Source organism: Mustela nivalis (assembly GCF_964662115.1).
Source record: "Mustela nivalis genome assembly, chromosome: 17".
Lineage (NCBI taxonomy): Eukaryota > Metazoa > Chordata > Mammalia > Carnivora > Mustelidae > Mustela > Mustela nivalis.
This window is the reverse complement of record NC_139036.1, coordinates 60713934-60736389: the sequence shown is the minus strand read 5'-3', so window position 1 is coordinate 60736389 and position 22456 is coordinate 60713934. Positions and strand designations below refer to the sequence as shown.

Below are 22456 nucleotides of genomic sequence, written 5' to 3'. Positions count from 1 at the left end.
GCTTCCCTCCTTTCGTTCTTTTGAAAGGAAGCAAGACTTCAGACCAGTAAGAAAAGCCTCACTTGCCTGCTCTGATCCCGGCTGGACCGTCCCCAGGCCGCAGGCACCTTCCCACGCCGGGCTGTGCGCGTCCCCCACCCACGCGCCCCTGTCCACGCACCAAGATGGTTTCCGCCGATGCCCCCAATTTTATACGGGGCGTGTTTTCTAGGAACCGCATTCCCTTCCAGGCCACATGGTGCCGACTCCTCCTGCCCCACAGGCTGGGGTCCGGTGGACCAGTTAGCACTTATCTGTTCCCTGACTCCACACCCCGTGGCCGGAGCGGCGACATCTTCTCGAGGCCCGAGCACGCTGGTGCGAGCACACTGGTGGTCGAGGCCTGAGCACGCTGGTGGGGGGTCAGGGTCCCCAGGCAAGGCGGCACCTGCAGCCGCGGCAGAGACCCCCGCAGTGGGCTCCCCCAGACCCCGCGGCTGCTGGTGCTCCCGCTCTTCTTCCTCCACTGATGCGTGTGCTGTGACCTGCACTGTGCCACCAAGATCTCTCCTGTTCTGTCACTCATGTGATGACCTCATTTGTATATTTCTTTGGTCACACTTGCCAAGCTCATTTCTGCTGCTCTGCGGCCCCCGCGGCCGTGGGCATCCTGTTCTCCAGGCCTCTCAGGCCAGACCCCATAACGCCTTGTTCCCTTCTACTTTGTTCTTTTTGGGCGGCGGATCGCCCTCCAGGCCCCGATCTCCCTTCCGAACCCCGGGCTACCCCCTAGGTGACCCCAGGAGCAGTGCCGGGCCCTGGAGAGTCATCTAAGTATGGACAACTCGGCCCAGATGTGGAGGTCTTCCTCTGCAGGGAGGCACTGAACCTGTGGGCACAGGATTTCCTTCTGGTGCATGAGAATGTTCTGGAACATTCTTATGCAGATGGGTGGGGGTCTTCCTGACCAAATAGTCACCTCCTGAATGTGGACACAGGGCCCCTGGGGCGGTCCCTATGGGCTGCTCCGTGCCAGGACACGATCTCCCCCACGCCAGGGGGCCACACCGAGCCTGCAGACATGGCCAGCGGTGGGGAAGGGCAGACAAGAGGGGGTGGGGTGTTCACAATGTTGGGGGTGACTGTGCAGGAAGCTCTCTGAGGGAGGGAGGGAGGCGGGTGGGTGCTGAGGGCCCCCGTCCTGGGGTAAGGAGTGTCTGAAGCCCCACTGTTCCCGACCCCATGTTTCCCGGGGCTTGACGTATTTGCTAACATTGAGGACGGACAGCATGAATTCTGACCTGGGCCCTTTGGTGGCTCCTGTCAATCCTGGGCCCCTCAGCACGTCACCTCTGGAGTCAGGACCCGAGAGCAGTGGCGGGCAGGCGGCCCACGGCATCACTCAAAGCGGCAGCCCATCGGGAACCAGCCGAGGGACCCCGGGAGTGGTCCTGGGCCGGCCCTGCTGGCTTGCCCGGGCGGCTGCCCCAGCCCATGTCCCAGGGGCCAGTCCCTCCACGGGCTAGGGAGGGAGACAGACCCCGTGCCTCTGTGAGGTTCTGTCTGGAGCCGCCGACGCAGCAGAGAAGCAGCAGACGTGCCGAGGGATGGACGGCCTGGCGCCACGGGGCAGGGACACGCACACAGCCGGGCGACACACAGCTTCGTACGGTGGGAGACGGACAAACCTCCTCTATGGGGACACACCGGGCTCAAACGGAAGCTTGTTCAAGGCCCCGAAGACCCAAGTCTAAAGGGGGCTGAAAGGTCAGGTGTGACCCAGGCGAACAATGAAGCTGGACAGGCACGAGTTGGTCACATGGGGGGAGTTACGTCCGCCGGTCTGTGTCCAGCTGGCCTTGGGAAAACCTACGCGTCCTCCGGCTCCAGGCCAAGGAGAGGCCCAGGTTTCCTGCAGTGGCTCCAGCCTTAAGAAGCGTTCTTTGTAATGTGCAAAACTCCAAGTCATCTGCTTGGTACAGACTCTGTGAGGGTCTTTTAAAGAGCACGGCGGACTTCCAAGTCCAAAGTGCTGTGGTCAGACTACAGACCCCAGACGTCAGCCTGTAGGCCGTGGCCTTGGGGGAGCAGCGGACAGGAGCGGGGGTGCCAGTGAGAGCTGGGACAGGCCGCTGACAAGGCTCTCTCCTGGCGGGGACGTGCGTATCATCCCACGCGGCCGCGGAGCACGTGGGCCCCCCGAGGTGTGGACGTGTGGGGTGGCCGCCGTGGCAGACAGCACACCCTGTGCGTTCAGACGTCCCTCGCAGGCCATCTGGTGTCGGCGTCAGCCCCGCCGGGGACTTAGGAGCCGGGCAGTCAGTGAGTGTGGAGGCCAGAGGGCGTCAGGACGATTGTGTCCATGTCTCGGTCCCACAGTCTGGGGTCACGGGGACAAGTGGAGAGGGGACGCAGCAGCCCTGCGCCGGGGGGTGAGCCATGCGGGCCTGCTCCGGTTTGCTCTGGGCGGCCAACCCAGGCCCCAGCGAAGGGGCGGGGGGCAGCCTCCTTCCTGTGGCATTTTCCTGATGGGAGCCCCCCCGGGCCAGGGCCGGCTCTGACGCTCTTGTTCTGACTTCATCAACACTCTGAGGATGCTCGCGGGCACAGGGAGCTGGGTGCGGGCACCCCCGGCCTCGGTGCCTCCATCCGGTGCAGCGCCTCTGGGAGCGAGTCCGCTCCCACCATGAGCAGCGGGAGCGAAGCACGCACGAGCTCTGGCTCCTTGTGAGCTCCGGACTCCGGGACGCCAAGCCCGTTCCGGATGAAAGTAGCAAGTGCTGTGGTCAGAGGACCAGAAGGCCGTCCATGTACTGCGTACTGCAGCCAGCTGGGTCCTCCTGTGTCCCGTGCATCGGTCTAGGGACGAATGGGACCCCAGATAGGACGCACAAGGGCCCGAAACGTCGTGAGAGCCATATTCTCTGACCCTGTGACCCTGAGACACACCGCCTGGACGTGGAGCCTCCGGTGCCAGGAAGGCGGCTGTCCCTCATCAACGCCGGCTTCCTGATCTGGAACACAGGCATGTGGTGGTCCTGCTCCAGATGAGGCCACAGTGGGCATGGACGGCAGAGCTCAAGCCCCAGAGTCTTCTGCATGGGGTACTTCTACACGGGCATCTAGGAACCCTCGAGCAACGGGCAGAGGTCATCCCCTCGGGTCCCAGGGCCTCTCGGCCAGCTGGTGGGGTGCGTCCCCCCCGGGGCTGGTGCTGGCTCTGCGTACAGCCTCAGGGAGGTTTTCTAAAAAGTTGAGGACTTGGGGTGCCTGGGTGGCTCAGTGGGTTAAAGCCTCTGCCTTCGGCTCCGGTCATGGTCCCAGGGTCCTGGGATCGAGCCCCGCATCGGGCTCTCTGCTCAGCGGGGAGCCTGCTTCCTCCTCTCTCTCTCTCTGCCTGCCTCTCTGCCTACTTGTGATCTCTGTCAAATAAATAAATAAAATCTAAAAAAAAAAAAAAAAAAAGCTGAGGACTCCTGCCAGCCTGGCAACTACAGTACCCCAGAGCTCACGCGACCACCTTCCACATTCCTGGGATGGCTGACCCCCCCTTCCACGGTGGGGTGGGGTGGGCACTCCCCCAAGATGCAGACACCTAATCTTGCCTGACTTTACCCTGGATCCAGGCCCTGGACGCACCACCCAATCTCGAACCTGGTCAGAGGGGACTTCTTCCTCCCGACGTAGATCCGTGCGGCAGAGATGGGCTCGGGTACCTGGGATGTGCAGCTCTGAGACCCCAGAGCTTCCCGGCCCAGTAGACGGTGGAAAGGGACAAACGCGTTAACCGTCTGGATCTCTGTAACACCGCGGCCAGTCCAGACCGCCCGCCGAGGACCCTGTCCTGTGGACTGAACCTGGGGACCTGCCGCCCTCAACCTGAGGCAGACCCAGGGGAGCTGTAGTTCTGGAACTGAGACGGAGGGGCCTGTCCCCTGGCGCAGAGGAGAACCGCGGGCCTGTGTCCAGGCGTCCCCGTTCTCTCTTGCGGGACGTCGATGCTAAGCCTCCCCGTGGCGTCTGGCCTGGGAATGCCTGCACCGCGCAACCTCCAGTCTGCGTCCTGCCCACTCCGGATTCTAGATCGGCCGCGCTGCTGGAGGAACCGGAGCCACCATCAGCTCCTGCTCTGGCCCCCACGGAGCACAGGCCGGCCGGCGGCTCCAGGAGCGCCCAGCTCAAGGGTCTCTGCCGGGGCCATCAGGGCTCTCCCATGGCCCTCAGCCGGCTTCCGAGCTGCTCCGGCTGATGAATATTAACGCCAAAGGCCCAAGGCTGATGTCGCCGTTCACACCCCCCAGGCGGCTCTCGGGGGTGCCGAGGTGCAGAAGGACCCTAGCTTTGTCCCGTCCTGGGTTCTGTCCACAGCAGCAACCCCAACGAACCCCCAAGCAGCTGAAACGGCCGAACCCGGCGCCGTCCGGCCTCTCGCCTTCCCCAGCTCCGTCCGTGGAAGGTGGTCCTCTGGCTTTTCTCTAGGTTTCCAGAGACGGTGATCCTGTCGTTTCTCCTTCCGGAAGAGCAGAAGCCTGTCTCCTGTCGGCTGGTGCTTCCTCTCCGGAGCCTTCACGCAGGCACTGGGCTCCCAGAATGGTTCACGGGACGCTGAACCGTGACTCTGAGATCCGAAGGCCCCTCTCGCTCTCCGCTCCTCGACCCCTCGCTGTGGCGGCTCAGGGGCCCCCAGACCCACGGCCTCGTCTGCCCCCTGCAGAGAACGCCACCAGCTCCTGCGAAGGGCTGTGGGACCCAGGCCGGGACAAAGGCTCTCCGCGCTTAGACCTGACCCCGTGAGTCACAGGTCCGGGTCACATGTGCGTCTGGGCCTGCGAGCCCCGTCCCTTCATGAGGTACCCACAGGTGGACATTACGAGAGAAAAGCGACGGTCACTTGGGATCGTTCAGGTTTCCCGTTTGCTAACCTGGCTCAACAGCTCTGTGTCCACGGCCACTTGCGTGTGGGAGTTCTGCTGGCTGTGAAGCTTATATATGGGTTTTTCAGGTGGAGACAGATGCTATAAGAAACTTCGGATTAAATTCTGAAAAAAAAGATTTTTCAAAAGTTTAGGTAGAAAAACCAATCTCGATCTGGAACGACTTCTCTGCTCTCATGAAACCGAAATGCTCTTCTTGGTGTCCAGCCTGCAGACCTGGGCCGTCCAATGGGTCTGGGGGTCCGGAAGGCGGTAGTGTCCACACCCTGCCTCCAGGGGGTGCTGTCGGGTCACCCTCCGTCCTGACCGAGGCCGGCTGAGGGCAGTCTGCAGAGCACAGTCCTTGAAAGCTGCAGGAGCCCCCAGGAAGGCAGCGCAGCAGAGGGGAGGGATAAGGTCCTGAGCCCACGGGAGGCAAGTCCCCATGTTTGGGATAAAGGGGCCCAGGAGGTGCAACCACGAGGCCTCAGACCCGAGGGAGCTTCATCTCGACAGCTTTCCTTCCAACTTCTCAGCGCCTTCCACAGCTACCTGACTCGTCCTGTAACCTCTGCGTGCCGCTGCCTGATGCTCTTTTAGACGGGAGGGGACGGTGTGCATGGGACAGATATGCAGAGTCACAGCCTAACCATCTGACGGCCCCAAAGAGCTCCATGGGCGTGAGAACAAATGCCACCAAGGCAGGAGAGTGGCCAGGCGGGATCCCACCCGCCGCCAGGGTGGTCTCAGGGAAGAGAGAAGGCACTCCCGTCTCTGCTTAGGGCGGTCGAGACACTCTGAGGCCTCTCAGGCCAGACCTCCGAGGACACAGGGATCACGGGTTTCACATGGGGCTAGTCAGCAGTCACTCAACCCCAAAGGGCAGAAGAACACTCAAATCAAAAGAAGCAGGGGAGGGGGCAGGTGGGGGCGGCCCGGGCCACAGGGTGCCACGGTCCCAACCGCAGGGGCTGACCTCGCCCAAAATGGACCCGACAGATGAAGAAACTCAATTACCAGGGTTTTTGGAAATCGGAAGAGGCTCTGGCACATCGTGAAACCCAACCACACGCGCCACTAGAACTTCCAAGTGCTGGAGCGCTCGTCAGTGCTGCCGCGAAGTCCACTGCGGCCGGTCCCGGGGGCCTCCGAGGGCGAAGGCGCCGTCGGCTTGGGCGGCTCGGGGCCAGAAGGGCATGGGACCGGTGTGGCCAGTGCAGGAGCTGCCCGGCAGCTACACCAGCATGGGGACGGGGGCGGAGGAGCCCTGAGAGGGGCCCACCTGGGTTCTACCTCAGGACATGCGCACGCGGGTGGGTGTCTGTGTGCACGTGCGTGTGCCCAAGGGTGTGCGTGTGCGCACACGTCAGCCAGAGGGACCTCAAGCTGAGGGCACACGGACCCTGCTCCCGGTTCCCCTGCCTCCCGTGAGAAACGGCGCCTTCTCCTCTCAGACCACGGATTCTGACCTCCAGCGAGCAGTCAGAGTGGATATGGCCAAGGGGTGAGAGCCTTCCCAGCCGGCGGCGCTCTAGCCACCTGGTCACCCCGAGTTCCCTGGGGGCGTTCTCCGAGGATGTTCTCGGGGACGCGCTTCACGGCTGGTGGACGCGGTAGGCTGCCGCGTCTCTGCAGACAGCTTGCAGGCCCGGCTGGAGCCCCGTGTGGGGCAGGTGGCTTCGAGCACCTGCGTGGGTGACCTGGAGCGGGGAAGGTCCCCCAGACCACGGCCAGCACTCAGAAGGGTCCTGACTCGTGCTGCGGCGCGTGCCCCAGACGTTGAAGAGCAGCGGCCATGGAAGTGGCTCGTGGTGGCCTCGCTCCGTGTCTCTTTACGTGTCTCCCTAAGATTGCAGCCCAGACTTCGGCTGGCTGTCATGTCAGAGGCCAGGACTGGTTCTGGGCCGGGCAGGGGAAGGAAGCCAGCGGCCAACAGGCACCAGGTGACCAGTGGTTGGCATGAGGGCCGGAATGCCACCAGATGTGACTCTTGGCTACAGAGCTTAGATCCTGAGACGGGGGTCCCTGTTGGGGTGGCTGTGGCCAGGAGCACCTGGGCCCGTCCTGTCTTGACCTGTAGAGCAGCTGTCCCCCTGGGCTTCCCGCCCCTCTCATCCTTCCAGTGTCTCAGGAAGAGCAAAGGAAATAACCATTTGCTAAGCCCATGGCTGCCTGGCTACAAGGCAGAGGACAGGACCAAACCGCGGCTCTGTAGCCGAGGAGAATCGGGGCGCCCCCCCAGGCCCCTCCCCCGACCTACCGATAAAGACCAGGAGGCAAGACCCTTGCTGCTCTCCTGGCCCCTTCCCAACTCCGCCTCTCCTGGGGAGGTTTCTGAAAACCTGGGGGAGGGGGCGGGACCAGTAGGACATGCACATGGACGCCTGTGGAACCAACTAGCAAGTCAGGCCTGCGGTGGACAGCTGGGGCCAGGAGAGGCTCTCCGCACCCCAAGTGACACGTGGGGTTTCCTGATGGGCAGGAATAAGTGCAGGGGCACCTCGGACCTAGATCGGTCTCCTCGGCCCTGCTTCCTCTGCTCCCAGTTAGACCCCCCACCACACCCGCGAGCCAGGCTCCCCGGCGTCCCTCACTTTGGCCGAAGCAAAGGGAACGGCATCATGGGAGAGACCGTTCTTGGTATCTGGAAACCACACCCACATCGTCTGGGGGCAGAGAGGCGGCGGTGGCAAAATGAATCGAGAAACAATGTACCCCAAGCTGCCGCAGGGCTCCCACTCTCCCGTCCTCTGGCCTGGCCCTGAGCCCCTGCCATGTCCACACAGGGGTCTCTGGCTCTGTGAGCAGGGGCTGGAGGGGTAGCTGGGGCCTGGCGCGTGTCTCCTGCTGGACGGCAGAGGGAAGTGAAGGACCAGAAACCTCGTCTTCGGGGTCAGCGCCAGCAGTGCAAGCCGCGAGCACGAGTGCCCGGGTCAGGGTGGGCCGCCCCGGGGCGTCCTGGGATCACAGAGCTGCCAGCACGGTGGGGGGCAATGGGGTCTGCGGGGGAGACACGCCTTCGCTCTAATCCGGGAACACTGAGACCACAGTGGAAGGACATGGTGACTGTTGCTTCGTCATGGGACCTGGCCTGAAGGGGCCCAGGCCACACAGAGGTGGCCGTGCTGGGGCCTCGGGGAGGGGGTGGGGGACAGCGTGGATGACTGTTTTATTCCAAAGATAATTAAAAAACCACAACATTCTAAAGCAGCCCACAAAGAGCTTTCTGCCTGGAGCCGCCCACGCTGGGGTTGGGGGCCTCTCCCGCGTGAGGTCACCTCCCAGGGGCAGCGACTCCTCGGGACAGGTGCTGGGACGGAGGGAAGAGAAGGAGCCACGGAGATGACTGGCTATGACGAGCACAGCTACGCGACGACGGGACACAGACGGGGCCGTGTGGGAAGTGCACAAAGTCGCAGCAAGGTCAGGCCGGCCCCGCAGGGGCAGGAGGACGGAGTCGCTTTCCCTGTCCATTCAGTGACAAGGACCCTGATCCCCACAGCTGGGCTTCTCGGGAGCCAAGACCTGACACGCTGCCAACGCGCGGCGGCAACACGGCGGGCCCTCGGAGGAGACGAGCCGCCGGTCCAGCTCCCACTCCGGCCCCCGGACCACCGGCCTGCAGGGCGGCGTGCGGGTCCAGCCCACGGGCAGCAGGCAGAGCCAGTCAGCCGCGCTGCAGCCACGCCAGCTCAGCTCGGCTCCCAGAATGCCTCTGTGGGCCCCGTGCAGGCGGGGCCAGCGTCCTCGGCCTCCGGCACCGGCCCGCATGCCCACCCGCGGTGCACCGTCCCGTCCTCAGCGAGTCCCTCCGGGAATGAAGCACAGGGTGCAGGTCCTCTACCAGCCCCGGGCCGCGCCTCAGGCAGGCCATGGCCACGGGGGCGAGGCGGCCAGCTGGCTTACGGTCTGGGCACTAGGAAGTGCCAGGGGGACGTGGTGGCTGGGCCCCCGGGGAGGACCCACCTCTAGTTGTTGGCAGCATGTCCGAGAGCCCCTGCCAGGCAGTCACCATCTCTGGGTTCTTTTCCAAATCTGCGAAGTTCTTCCAGACTCTGATGGCGCCGTCATCTTGGGGAGAGAAGAGCAGGAGGTGAGAACACGGGCCTGGCCGCTGGGGCATGTGGAGGAGCCCCCTGGGTGACAGGTGCCCTCCGCGAGACAGGAGACCACGCGGTCTCTGTGAGGCGGCCCAACGTGGCAGCAGCGGGGCTGCTCCTGGGAGGTCTGGGCCGCTGGGGAAGCTGCAGCAGGCGCGCTGAGGGACCACTACCCTTGACCTCTGACCCCAGGCGGCCCTCCTTCCCTCCTGTGGTGCTCTTGGCAAAAAGCCAGGCCTTCCGTGGCACCCCTTCATGTCTGCTCCACACAGGTGGGCCCTCAGTATGTGGCCCACAGGCTCCCCACATGAGGAGGTGGGCTGCCCGCCCACCCGACACATGGCCCTCAGCACAGAGCCCTCATGCTCTCCTGTGAGCCTGAGCAGCATGAGCGAGCCGCCCTGCCCCGTGTCCATCCCCGCTGCGGTGCCCACAGCCCAGCCCAGCCCTGCTCTCCGACGTGCTAGCGCTCACGTGTGGCCTTCAGCACCCCCAACCTGGGCCATGACCACTTGCCTCACAGCACAGACAGAGGACGAGGTCACTTGGGCCCGCGGACTGCGTGCCCGCTGACACCCGTCCTGCCCCTGGCCTCGGTGACTGTGGACTTCTGCTCTGGACCCCGAGCCCTTGTGCTCCTCCACCAGAACCCCCTGGGGACCCGCTCCTGCGCCTGCTGTGCCGGGAAATCGCTCTCTCCCCACCTCCTTGGCGCTCAGAGGTGCTCAGTGCGACCTGTCCTACGATCCGCAGAGCCGCCCCGGCCCCCCACCGCCCCGGGTGCCCGGCCGCTCCTTCACTCTCACACCTGTGGGGCACGCAACTGCTGTGGCTTGACCTCATCTGGTCCGAGCGGGCGCTGCCTGGGAGAGAGGCCGCCAGCAGGACCTTTCCCCATGGACACAGCAGGGCCCAGGAGCGCTCTGAAGGAGGGGAGGCAGCCCGCTCAGCCATGCTGACGGCTCAGGTGCTCAGGCCTAACACAGGCCAGGGACAGGGCCAGGTCAGGACGGGCCAGGATCAGGATAGGACGGGCCAGGGTAGCGTTAGGATAGGACGGGTCAGGGACAGAGCAGGCCCAGGAGGACGGGTCAGGGCCGGGCCCCGGACAGGATGGGCCAGGGCAGGCTACGATGGGAGCAGCCTGCACGTCCACCTCTTCTTGCCTCGTGCGCCCTCTTTTTCCCTTCCCGCCAGTCCCTCCCCAGGGCCTGTCATTCCTGAAGGAGGTGCAGTTAGGCCAGTGGTGACGTCTCACCCCCACAAACAGTGAGGTCTTGTCTTTAAATGGCTAGGGGAGACGCTATCCCCCGGAGTGGCTCACTGCGGCAGGAGGGGTGGAGCAGAGACATTCCAGACCCAAAAAGCAAGGGTGAGGCCCAGCACCGCAGCGGCCCGCCGGGAGGCAGGAGCCTGGCCCAGGGGAGCCGGACGCATGGTGGCGCAGTGGGGAGGGCCGGGGACCCCTGGGGAGCCGAGGTGGTGCCTGCTGCCCTCATGCTCTGTGCCTGGGACCCTTACTCCCTCCAGCCTCGCCTCCAAGAGCATCCTAGAGGCCACAAGGAGAAGCTGATGGACCTTTCCCGGTCAGGGGAGGGCCGGGGGTCCCTGGACATTGCCGGTCACCGGTCACCTGCTGGCCCTGCTGTCTTGGGGTGAAGCCTTTGTCGGAAACCTCCCCCGTCTTCCGTGAGGTGTGTTTCACCACGGGCGGTGCCCTCTGCCAGAGCAACGCTCAGGGTCAGAAAAGGCTGTGCGTGAAGATGTGCGGGGTCCCCACGCTGGGTTTGGGGCCCGGAGCCCGGCCCAGCACTCCGCACTCACCCGTGGCTGTGAGCAGCAGCGAGCAGTCCTGGCCGTTCAGGTATTCCATGGCCGTGACCCTGGTGTACCGAGGGTTCCCATTGTGGAAGTAGTCCAGCTTCTCCCCTTTCTCCCAGTCCCAGAAACTTCGGGGAAGGAGAGATCAGTCGTCAGGGAAATGCAAACCAAAGCCACAGGGCGATCCCCCTTCACGCCTGCCAGGGCGGCCACTCTCACGGAGGGCCACGAGCTCTGGCAGGATGTGCACAAGCAGCCCGAGTGCCCGGGGGGGTCTGTCACGGGGGTGCCACGGGGCCCGGAGTCCCACTGCTGGGTGTGCCGAGACATCGTCCGCCCACGGTCAAGCCACCAATGGGGGGACGACTGTGAGAATGACACAGGTACAAAGCGAGAGAGCACGTGTGTCTGGGAGACCCCGAGCCCATGAACAACATCGCGAATCACAGTCCTAATTTCACTCGCCCAGCAGAAGCCTTAAAGACTCGCTTCTACTTTAAAGGGAGGTGTTGGGGTGTCTGGGTGGCTCAGTGGGTTAGAGCTTCTGCCTTCAGCTTGGGTCATGATCTCAGGGTCCTGGGATCGAGCCCTGCGTCGGGCTCTCTGCTCAGCGGGGAGCCTGCTTCCCCCTCCCTACCCCGCCTGCCTCTCTGCCTGCTTGTGATCTCTGTCAAATAAATAAATAAAATCTTCAAAAAAAAAAAAAGGAGCTGTTAAAAATATAAAGAGATGGGTGTTTCAGAGCAGACCCGAATCTGAGATAAAACCAAAGTCCTCTGGTATCAGGTGGAAGCCACTCGGAGGCAGATCTCCAAGACTTTGCTGTGATTTACATCCACTTCCTTTTCTAACCAAACCAAACCCAATATGTCATCAAGGCAGACTTCGTTCTGTTTTACGTTTTGCCTTCTTCTAAGTTAGAAGTGGACATATGTTTTACAAAATAAAAGCAGAGCCTGACCATATGAACACACTGAAAAAACAAATGTGGAAATGACCCACGTGTCCATTGCTGGATGGATGATAAAGTGTGGTCCGTCACACACGGGCTGTCACCCGGCCTGTGCAGGGGACATTATGACACCTGCCACAGACCTCGAGGGCCCTGTGCTCAGTGGGAGGGGCCAGACACACAGGGCGGGTGAGGTCGCTGGGTCGCTGGGGCCTCAAACCCGGGACAGACAGCAGAGGGCGGGCGCCCGGGAGCGGAAGGCGGGCTTAGGGACCGACGGGGACAGCTTCAGTTTTACAGGACAGAGAGCACTCTGGAGGTGGATGGCGGCGGCTACCTGTCCTTGTGAATGCGCCTGGTGCCCCCGAACGGCTTACACACGGGTATGGCGCTGAATTTCTGTGCATTTTGCAGGATAAAGCGAAGGGGAGGAACAGAGACGAGAGCACCCCAGATGTCGTCCCTGCGATGCGCGGACGTTCCCCACGGCAACAGGGCGAGGCCCGCCGTGAGTTCAAGTCGGTGTCTACGCGCCCCACAGGGAGTAGCCGGAGTGAAGCCCTCGTAGGTGCGTCTCCCCCTCCGTGTGGCTTTGGGGAGCCCGTGACACCGGAGAGCCTGCCCCCACCCGCCCACTCCTCCGCACGCTCCAGAGCCTGCCCCCACCCGCCCACTCCTCCGCACGCTCCAGAGCCTGCCCCCACCCGCCCACTCCTCCGCACGCTCCAGAGCCTGCCCCCCACCCAGAGGGCTCATGGCCATCGCGGGCACCCCGCCTACCAGATGCTGTCTTTGTCAGCCACGGCCACACACGGCGTAAAGGGGTGGAACTTGACCACGGAGGGGACGCCGGGGTTCCTGTTCAGAAAGATCTGGTCGTCCAGTTTTGCGATACCTGCCCGAAGAGACACAGCGACGGGCCTCAGCATCCGGCACCTGGGCTGACATCACGCCACCGGGACCGAGGCTGCGTCTCCTGTCCAGGGACCCGGGAGGCTGCCGGGGACACACAGGCCAAGCAGGGGGTCGGACGAGGGTCTGGATCCTCGACCACAGGGTCCCCCCCACAGCTCCCAGAGTGAGGCGGACACACGGCGAGTTTTCGGTCAGAGCTTGTCAACTCGCACGCATGAGGATGCCCGAGCTGAGCTCAGAGCAGCGCGACGGGCCGGGGCCGGTGAAGAAAGCCAAGAGCCGTGGCTTCTGGCTCAGCCCGGGTGGCAGCCTCAGGCACGCGCGCGGCCAAGCCTGGGGGCCCCTCGGCCCTTGGGAGGGGGGCCCCGAATCCCCACAGATCACAGGGGAACCAAATGGGCCCCTGTACACAGCAGGCCCGGGGAAGGAGCCTGTTTTAGAGAAACAGTCAGAAGAGGCTAAAAAAGCTAAGAGGTCAAGGCCGGCTCAGATGTGGCTCAGGCGGCGGCCGGACACGAGGCTGATCTGGTCTCCGGGACGCAGTGGCCTCAGGCGCCAGCTGCCCCTGGAACCCTGGAGCGTGCTGGCTCTGGCTTCACGATGATTTCGGTCCCTCACCCCCTCCCCCTGATTTCAAGGGCAAACACCAGGAACCACCTGATAACAAGCGTGGGGGCAGTGTGACAGAGGCAAAGAGGCCCAGAGGCTGTGGCCCCAGCGGCGACAGGCTCTTCCCCGGAGTGGCCCTCACCCTGACCGTGGGTTTCTGTGGAGAGGTCTAGACTGTGGGCTACTGGGAGACGCGGGGGGACACCTGGGTCCCAGGTCAGGGTGTGCCGTGCGTACGGGACAACACGGGTTCTATTCGCCAAGGCGGCTGGGGCGACACGGGGCGCAGGTCACCTGGCTGACCTACAGAACCCGTCCCGTTCCTCCCGCGTGCACAGCGGCTCTCAGACAGAACACTGCTTGCGGAGTGCAGAGGGGGACCGTGGTGTCACCAGCATCCCCGTCTCTGGTGGCTGGGGCCACCGCACAGATGGCTCCATCTCCACGTCCCGCCAGCTGACGTCTCCAGCAGTGGCGCCAGGCGCTGCCCTCACTCTGGTCTAACAAGGCGGCATCTTCTCCCCACAACGACCAGAAAAGAGAACCTGACTATGGTTGACAAGGAGTCATTTGTTGTTGTCCGGAGAGCCAGCTGCTTCGGGAGAGCCCCCGGCTCCGTCGCCCCCCTCCCGGCCGGTTCTTTCCCGGAGAAGGCAGCCGCGGCTGCAGCAGGCCCCGGCCACGTGTTCCCGTGGGACTGCAGGGGCAGCAGACACCGAATTCCAGGACACTAGAGCTGCCAGCAGCCCCTCACGGAGGCACGGAGTTGTGAGTAGCCGAAATTAGTTTTCGGCAGAAGTGACTACACACGCTAACGAAACACGGCCCCAAGGCAGTGCGGGGAGCGGGCAACACAGCCAGCGGGGCACGTTAGTGGCCTCTAACGTCGCCACCTGTGTGCTCAGGGGCACGGGGCGTGCCGGCTGTGGCTGCCCAGCCCCGCGTGTCTGCAGGGACAGCCTGCCTCGTGGGCCCTTAGCCCCAACCTGAAAATCGTCACAAAACCGTAGAGGACAGAGAGGCAAGGTCAAAACAGTCCATCAGCAGAATGGCCGAGAGCCCGTGACTTCCCGCTCTGTGCCGGGGCCGGGCAGCGTCGGTCCACCGTCTGGCTCCCCAGGAGATGCGATCGCACCCGGCTCTGTGCACCCAGGACCGCGGGACTGAGTCAGCCACAGGGGCTGGGCCCTTATGGTGGCCCATCCCCGGAGTGGGGGTGGAGAGGCTGCCTGGCATCCCTGTCCCTGACCCCACCCCACGATGGAGGCCTGAGGCCGCCCCTCCCTCCCTGCCTCGTGCCCTGGGCGTGTGGCCCAGCCCTGCCCGCAGCCCTCGGAGGCTGCCTCCCCACGGGCGAGGCTGGGGGCACGCACAGGGGCCGTCTGGTGGGTCTCGGCAAATCTGGTCACAGTTTGGAAACTGGCCCAAGTGCAGCTTTGGTTGACAGAAAGTGATTGTCCTGGGGACAGGTGGGGACCAGCAGGATACGACCAGGGCCTCGTGCCTGTCTTGTGTCCCCAGAGAGAGCCGGGTGGGGGTGGGGCGCTCGCTCCTTCCCCTCAGGAAACGGCAAAGTGCCCCAGCCACGGGCCCGTGAGAGGCCACCAGCCATCGGGGCTTCCCTTGGGGGAGGGCACTTGGGGGTCCTGGGGCCCAGGGCGCATCCCCAGCCTCAGGACCCCGTCTGCGCCCCACACCACGGCGGGCGGGCGCCTGCGTCACTGAGGCCCTCGGAGACCCCCCCCCGCGAATCGGGCGGCTTACCCTTCTGGACGAGCCGCCGCGCCTGCTGTCTGACCCGTGCGTTGCGAAGAAACCGCCACTCGCGCTCCTTGCGGGTCTGACTCTCCAGGTCGTGCTCCTCCGGGATCTTCAACAACAAACGCGCGTGAGCCTTGGCGGGAACGGCTACAGCGCCGTGTGTCAGTGCGCCTCACAGACGCTGCGCCTGTCCCTCACGGGAGGTCTGCGGCCACCCTGCGCCCCGCTCGCCCGTGGGCACCGCCTTCCCAGCAGCCCGTGCTCCCCCCGGGTCCCTGGTCACGCTTCGGTGACTCTCACGGCACCTCACAGCGTTTGCTGTCAGTACGTTTGTTACGGGCTCTGGGCTCCGGGACTGTGACTCGGAAAGCCCACGTGACGGCCGGCCTCCCCTAGCCGCGAGCCGTCTGTCCACTCGGTCTACAGGCTGCTTAGCCCCCGTGCTGCTGCGCGCTCGGCGGACGGAGCATAGAGCGAATGGGGCTTTTACACGCACATGCCGGCTCGTTTACTGTGCAGCTCTGGACCCAAACCTGCCGTGTCTCCAAGTACTGACCCTATGCCCGAAAGAAAAGTCCGGGTTCTCGGGTCTGGCCAGAGCACCCGCTGCCCGCCGGGAGGTACACAGCATGATCGGCGGGGCCACAGGTCCGGGGGCTGACGGAGCGCCGGGATGGACGGCAGTGGAGACTCAGGGACACCCCAGTCCGGGAGGGCTGTGCACTGTCCTACTCCTAGGAGCCCAGTGCCCTGGCAGGGCAGCTGGGCGGCCACTTCCGAAGCAGACAAGGAGATTCTGGGAGAAGGAACCGGCGGGACTCTGCAGGACACGCCTGTGGGCCTGAGCGCGCGGAGAAGCAGGGGTGTGCTCTGGGGCTTCTGCCCGTGTTCCTTCTCTGATGCGGAGAAGCAGGGCTTCTCGCGTAACAGAAAGGGCGTTAGGGCAGCAACAGAAGGGCCTGACTGGACACGGCACAGGCGGAAGCCCATAGGCCCCATGAGGGGTTGTCAGGAACGAGCAGAACTGCTCAGCTTCCCACGAGCTCCCGAGAACCCTGCACTCTCCCGGCCAAGACACGGCGTCGTGCGCTGAGCCATGTCCCCTGAGTGGAGCAGGGCCTCCACCAACCGGCCCGCTCTCCGCTCCTTGAGCAGGAAGGCCCATGTGTGCACGTGCGAGTCCGCGAGAGGCCTGCCGCTGGCCAAGAAGCCAGGGCCGCAGTCTCCTCGTGCAGTAGCGGAGCATCTCCTTAATCCTCACAGGTCGGCGAGTAAACTGGATGGACTCGGACTCTCTACTCCAAAGCCCCGGTCTGCGAAGTCCCAAGACAGGAGAGAAGTGAAGCAGCCCCACCGGCTGAGCTGAGAGCTGAGCCGACCATGGCGGGCCTGCAGTCGGCGAGAACAGAGCACACGGGCACCGACAGCCCACACTTGGTGTTTACAGTCTGTTTCCTCTGCTGGAGAAACCACCGGCTGCCGGCCAGTGAGTGTGGCCACACGCACGATCTCTTGCGCAGGCACGGCTGTGCAAGGACAGGTCCGCACGCAGATAGGAACCCAGGTCCCGCTCAGGGCGGCTGCGACATGAGCACGGCAGCACAGGTCTCCGTCCGTGCCAGGAATGTTCCGCACCGTCCGGTCACAAACACGAACCGCCCGACCTCGTGCTGGGGCCTGCGGCTCTCTCTGGCCAGCATGTCCATGCTCTGCTCCTATCTTTCCTTAAGAATCACAACCCCACCCTGAACAAAACAGCAATAGCCACAACAGGGAGACGACACGGAGAGACGGTGTCGGCCTTCACAGAACGATCCTTGGTCTGGAAAAAACCCCCCAGGGCAGACGGGTTAGAGCCCAGGTTTCTAATGGTTGGTTTCATTTGCGACAACCTGGAGCTTTTACTAGAAAAGATATGACCGAGGGTCAGTACTGTCGAGTGACAAGAGCAGCCCAAAGGAATGGAGGGCACCTGATGGCGGAGACCCCAGCCTCTCATGGACTCTGGTTTCTGTGGGAACGCGCTGGCGGAAGCGCAGAAGGTGCTCTGGGCAGGACGGGCAGGACAGACATGGAGCTCCTAGACGCCCACGCCCCAGGGCCCAGGTGCCACTGGTGCAGGCCAAAGACCGGGGGCCCAGGGACAGAGCTGGGGGCTCCGAAGGACACAAGGCCGTGGCTATAAGGACAGGTAAGAAGGTTGTGGACATGCAGGACCCACGCAGCCTGCAGGCCCCCACCCCCCGGGCCCTGTCACGTCCCTGCGCTCTTCTGACAGGAATGTGGTGCCCCCAGAGCAGCAGCGTCCACTGGTGTCCGTCATGTCTGCCCCCAGGGCATGCGGAGCTCATCGGGGATGGTCTGACCTGCAACCAGCTGTGACTGCGGCAGGCACCGTCTGCGGACTGTCCGCGAAGAACCACGGGACGGAGCGGCAGGGCGGGTGGGCGCGGGTGTGGGGGCGTCTGCGCGACTAGGGCTGGGACACCTCGGACCCTGCAGCTCCCGGCCTCTACACAGATACAATTTCCCACCCTGAGGCCTCCCGGAGATGCGGGGGCGGGGGCCTCCGGTCTGGGCTGGCCCTGGAACAACTGGGGCAAGGATCAATGGGTCCCGGAAGGCAAAAGGGGAGACAGCGCCTGGGAAGGCTACCAACGAGAGGTACAGGCTCAGACCCCCAGACGAGGCCCCTTCTGACGACACAGGGCAGTGCCTCACCCCAACATGTCCTGTGACTTTTCCGGTCGTGCGGGAACAAAAGAGGAGGTGGGCTCCGGCGCACGGAGAGGCAGCGGATCCTGGCGACACGGCACCCATGATTCGGCCAGGCCTGCTCTGCGTTGGTGCCGCCGGTGGGAGCAGCACTGAGGTGAGGCCCGGGTGCCCTGAGCGCACCGCGGCCAGACGCGATCGCCTTTGTCCTCCGACGACACTCCCTGCAAAGCATCAGGCTGGCGGAGACGGAGTCCCTGTGCAGGTCACCCGCCTCTCCTGGTGGAGAACAGAGCCCGGCCCCGCCCCATGGCCCTCGGGTCTGCCGCCCAGCCCCGGGCCTGGCAGCCACCCCGCCCTTCTGATTTGGCTTTTCTGGAGCGTCAGGTGTGTGAGCCTGGTGGCGTGCAGTCCTCCTATCTGGTTCTTCCAGTGAGCACTAACGCGCGAGGTTCAGCAACATTGGGCGCGAACCATTTATCCGGAAAACCTTCTCAGGTGACTGGTGGTTCCCTATGTGGCCCCTCACCGCTCACGCACCAGGGGAAGGACGCCTGGCTTCTGTCGGGTTTCGGTGATTATGAATGAAACCGCTAGAGGCCGCGCACTCGGGTTCCCACTGCTCCCAGGGGAGCGCCGGTCCAGCAGGGGTGCTGGGTCGTGTGTCAGTGTGCGCTCAGCTTTACAGGAGGGGTCACACGTCTCTAGAGTGTCCGTGATACTCATCCTCTGCACACGGGGGGAGTCCCAGCAGCTCGGCGCCCCTCGTCAGCCCTTGGGCTTCACGGGTCTGAGACGTTTGCCATCGTGCGGAGGCGCGCTGCTGTCTCCTGTGGCAGCTCGTGCCCCCGGCGACCTCCTGTCTTAACTGCACTTGGCTTGTCCGTGCTCCTTTGTTGTCTGCACACCTTCTCGGGAAACGGTCTCGGCCAACCTTCTGTCTGTGGTTTTTTAAGGGCATTGTGTCCTATATGGACCCTGGGAGTTCTTTCTAATACGGATGTAAGACTTTCATTACACGTGTGTTTTACAATGTTTTTCTCCAGGCTGTGGCTCGTGTTTTCATGTTAACAGGGACATTCACAAAGCGGTTAATAGGACGAAACCCACCTCCCATTTTCTTCTTGTGTCTTTTGAGAAGCTTGTGCTTCTCAAAGATCCATTGCCTAGAAGGGGCTTCTAGAAGTTTCCTGGCTGTAGGTTTCACGGCAGGACGAGATGGTTTTGGAGTTGGTTTCTGGATGTGGTGTGGGAGATGGACTGACATTCTTCTTCTGGGCAAGCGGACGTCCAGTCACTGCAGCGCCCCACGCTGAAAGGCCATCTGCCGTCTGGGGCTTTGTGGAAGCCCGATGGGATGTGCCACAGCTCCGTCTCGGGGCTCTGTCCTGTCCCCCCAGAGCCTGCGCTTGCCCTCCCCAGCCCACTGCTGAGTGGCCTCTTGAGGTCACACAGTGTGGGTCCTCCGACCGTGCTCTTTCTTTAGCTTCTTTCTTTAGCTTCTTTGCTTTTTCCTGTAATTTTTATAACGGGCTTGTTGTTTAGAATAAAACCCGTTGGGACACGGAGTGGGCTGGCGTTGACCTGCGTGCCAGGTTAGGGAGACCGGACACCTCGGGTCACCAAACGCTCTGGCCCCCGAGCGCGCCTTGCATCAGGCTTCCATGCGTTTTTTTCATCGCTGTTTTGTATTTTTCAGCTGTCGGGTCTCATGTGTATTTTTTTAAAAGAAGATTCAGAGTTAAGTATGTAATGTTTTGGGGGTGTTATTATAAGTGGTTTAATTTCAGTTTCCAGGAGTTCCTGTAGAAACAGGTTCGGGTGTCACGACTGTGTATCCCGCAGTGTCACCGGCTCCTCTCCGCTCATGACATTAAGCAGATGCCCCGGGGGTCACGGCACACATGACAGCGCGGCGTCAGCAGAGCTCTCCCACCTTTCCGCCTGCGCGCCGCCCTCCGGCAGGCTGAGCACCGGGAACGGGAGATCAGACGGCCTCGCCGTAGTTCCGGTTTTGAGACAAGACAGCGTGTCTTTCGCCGGTGAGAACGGCAGCTGGGCGTTCTGCAGGGGCGCGTACGGGGAAGGCAGCTTACGTCTGCTCCTCGTTTGTGGACACTTTCATCATGGACCGTTGTTGATTCTGCCAAACCCTCTCCTGCGGCTGCGGGGACGATGAGACGGCTTCTCTTCAGTCTGTGCAAACACTCGACGACGGGTCATTTCACACAACTTGGCATAGCTGGGATATGACCCGCTTGGTCAGCAACGTCTTGTCTGTTTTATGTTTTGCTGCACTTGGTCTGATAATATCATGTTGGAGGTTTGGAGGCCACATTCCTGAAGGACATTGGTTTGTGGTTATTTTATTCTTTAAAGTCTTTGACTGGTTTTGGTATCCACGTAATGCTGTCCTCAGACAGTGAACTGGGAGGTGTTGGCTCCTTTCATTTCCTGCAGTAGATTATAAAGAACTCATATTTTTTCCCTAAATTTGGGTAAAATTTGCCAGGGAAGCTTCCGCAGCCGGAGCGGTCTTTCTCTGTCGGACGGCTGTGACTACACTCATTTCCCCTCCGGGATGCGGGACCCTCTGCGCTCTCGTCACCGTGCGGCGTGAGTTCTGGTCGCTGGCGCCTGTCACGCAGCGCGTCCATTTCCACTAAGCCGCCGGTCTGCGGCTGTAGCGTGTCGCGGCGTGGGGTGCCTCTGGGCTCCTGCTTGAGGCCCCGCACCCTGAGCTTGAGGCCGCTCATCGTGCGCTTGAGGCCGCTCACCCTGCGCTTGAGGCCGCTCACCCTGCGCCTGTCCTTAAGCCGGCACCATGCCGTCCCCTTCCTGCCGCTGGCAGCGGGTTTGAAATCGGTTTTGAATTTTGAATTATCTTGTCTTTTACAACCCTGCTTCCCCCCAGCGCCACCCTGGGCCTCCTGCATTTCCATCTGAATGTCAGTCAAAGCTTGTCAGGTTCTGCACAAAAATGGCAGCTGGGGGTCCTTCATGTCACAGGGCGGCCTGCTCCAGAACACAGTTCTTTCCAGCCACGCAGACCTGAAGTGGCAAGAAGTAGAAACTGCCCGGCCGCCACAGTGTGGGTACTGGGTCCCCCGAGCACGAGGGCCCCGTGGTGGTGCGCGGACACGCTGGGGACAGTTCTGCTCTCTGGTGGCGAGCTCAGTTTCCCACACGGACCTGTGATGCGGCTTAGCGCTCGGACTTCTAGGGTACAATCCTAGCTTTGAGCTATTCTTAGTTTGCGCGTGAAACAGGCTAACCAAAAAGCTCCTGGCTCATTCGCTGCCCCCGCATGCACCATTAGATGATGAAATAAATGAATAAAAGAACACCCTCAGGGTGAGCCTTGGAACAAGGACAATTTTTAAAATATTACCATGAGAGAAAAGCGCTTCCTCCTCTAACGTTTAGAAAGGGTCTCTGACTAACGTAGGAGAAGTTCCCAGGCCCTTGACCACCCTCGACCACCACCCAGGATCTCAGCCACGTCGGGAACTATGGACAAAACCGGTCAGAGACAGCTTCACTTCCAACCCGGACGCCGGGGCTCGGCCCTTAGAGCCGCCGCCGCGCGACAGTCTGTCCGAGCGAGACGGCCTGGCTTACGCAGCGACTTCCTGGCCGCCTCCCGTGGGCTATGCGGGAAGGGCCAGAGGCGCACCCACGAGGGTGCTCCTTCCCCAGGCCACGGCTGTGTCCATGCTCTGAAGCCGCAGGCTCCCTGCCGGCGATGCACGGGCCGCCCCCAGCGGGCCCTCCAGGACACACTCCGGGCGCACGAAGAGGGCACGAAGGCAGCGGACCTGCGGCCACAAGGGAAAGGGGGCGGTGCCAGCTCTGGGCATGCACGCGAGTAGCACGGGAGCAAAACCCCCGGCCTGCGCTCAGGAAGCCGCTCAGCGTGTGCTGACTGTGCTCCCGGGAGGCGCCCAGCTTAATCTGGCCCAAGGACCCGCGCGGACCAGAGGAAACCAGAGCCTGGGAGGACCACGCTCGTCTGCGGCCGGGGGGGCGGGGGATGGAGCTTGGTGACCCGCGGCCCTTCTCCCCGCCGGCAATGTGCCGGCCTATGGCGGTTTCAGATGTCAGGAAAAGCCGCTCACCGCCACACCAAGAAATCCCCATAACTTACAGGTGATGCCACTTCAGTGAGAGGCCGAGCAGCCCCCCGCCCCTGACCCCAGGCCCCCACCCACTTGGCCTCGCTCGCAGGAGACTGTGTCAGCGAGACGAGCTTCTGCAGACACTGAACAAAACTCCATTTCCCCGAAAGCAGACGGCAGCAGAGCTCTCAGGTCGGCTCGCGGCCCATAGCAGCAGGGCCCCGGCGTCGGGGTGCAAACTCCAGCAGTTGCTCACTTGTTCCTTCCTCAGCGAGGGCCCGGGTGGCAGCCTGGGGGCCTACCCGGTGGTGGCAGGCAGCGCGCCAAAAGTCCGGGAGGGTAAGCATGGCCTTGGCTGCCTCGTGTTTGCCGCTTTCGTACTTTGCCCTGACTGTGCCGGTACTTGGCGCTTAGTGGGACCGACAGAGAGCAGACAGAGGATCAACAGGCTCAGGGCCGGGCTCACGTGTCACCCGAGACCCCCCATCGGGCCGGGCCGGCTGCCTTGGTGCATGTCCTGTGTGCTCTGGTTCCCACGAGGACCACCCTGTGGCCGATTTATGTCCTGTTTTT

The 22456-nt window shown here is 63.0% G+C and overlaps 1 protein-coding gene and 1 long non-coding RNA gene across 6 annotated transcripts in view; both read right to left on the bottom strand.

Moving 5' to 3' along the window:
- Positions 1 to 22456, bottom strand: part of LOC309850933 — a 1194231-nt gene that overhangs the window by 526320 nt on the left and 645455 nt on the right. The gene's annotated exons all lie outside the window — the stretch shown is intronic.
- RPTOR (regulatory associated protein of MTOR complex 1) overlaps positions 1 to 22456 on the bottom strand; it is a 308584-nt gene that overhangs the window by 7323 nt on the left and 278805 nt on the right. For all 5 annotated transcript variants that reach the window (XR_014304486.1, XR_014304487.1, XM_082705400.1 and 2 more), the window contains 4 exons: positions 15054 to 15159; positions 12546 to 12660; positions 10817 to 10941; positions 8859 to 8963 (listed from right to left, as the gene is read on the bottom strand). Coding sequence is in view for 3 of the 5 variants with exons in the window: in XM_082705400.1 (XP_082561526.1) it covers positions 8859 to 8963; positions 10817 to 10941; positions 12546 to 12660; positions 15054 to 15159 (451 nt within the window). In the remaining 2 variants the exon portion in view is untranslated. The remainder of the gene's footprint in view (positions 1 to 8858; positions 8964 to 10816; positions 10942 to 12545; positions 12661 to 15053; positions 15160 to 22456) is intronic.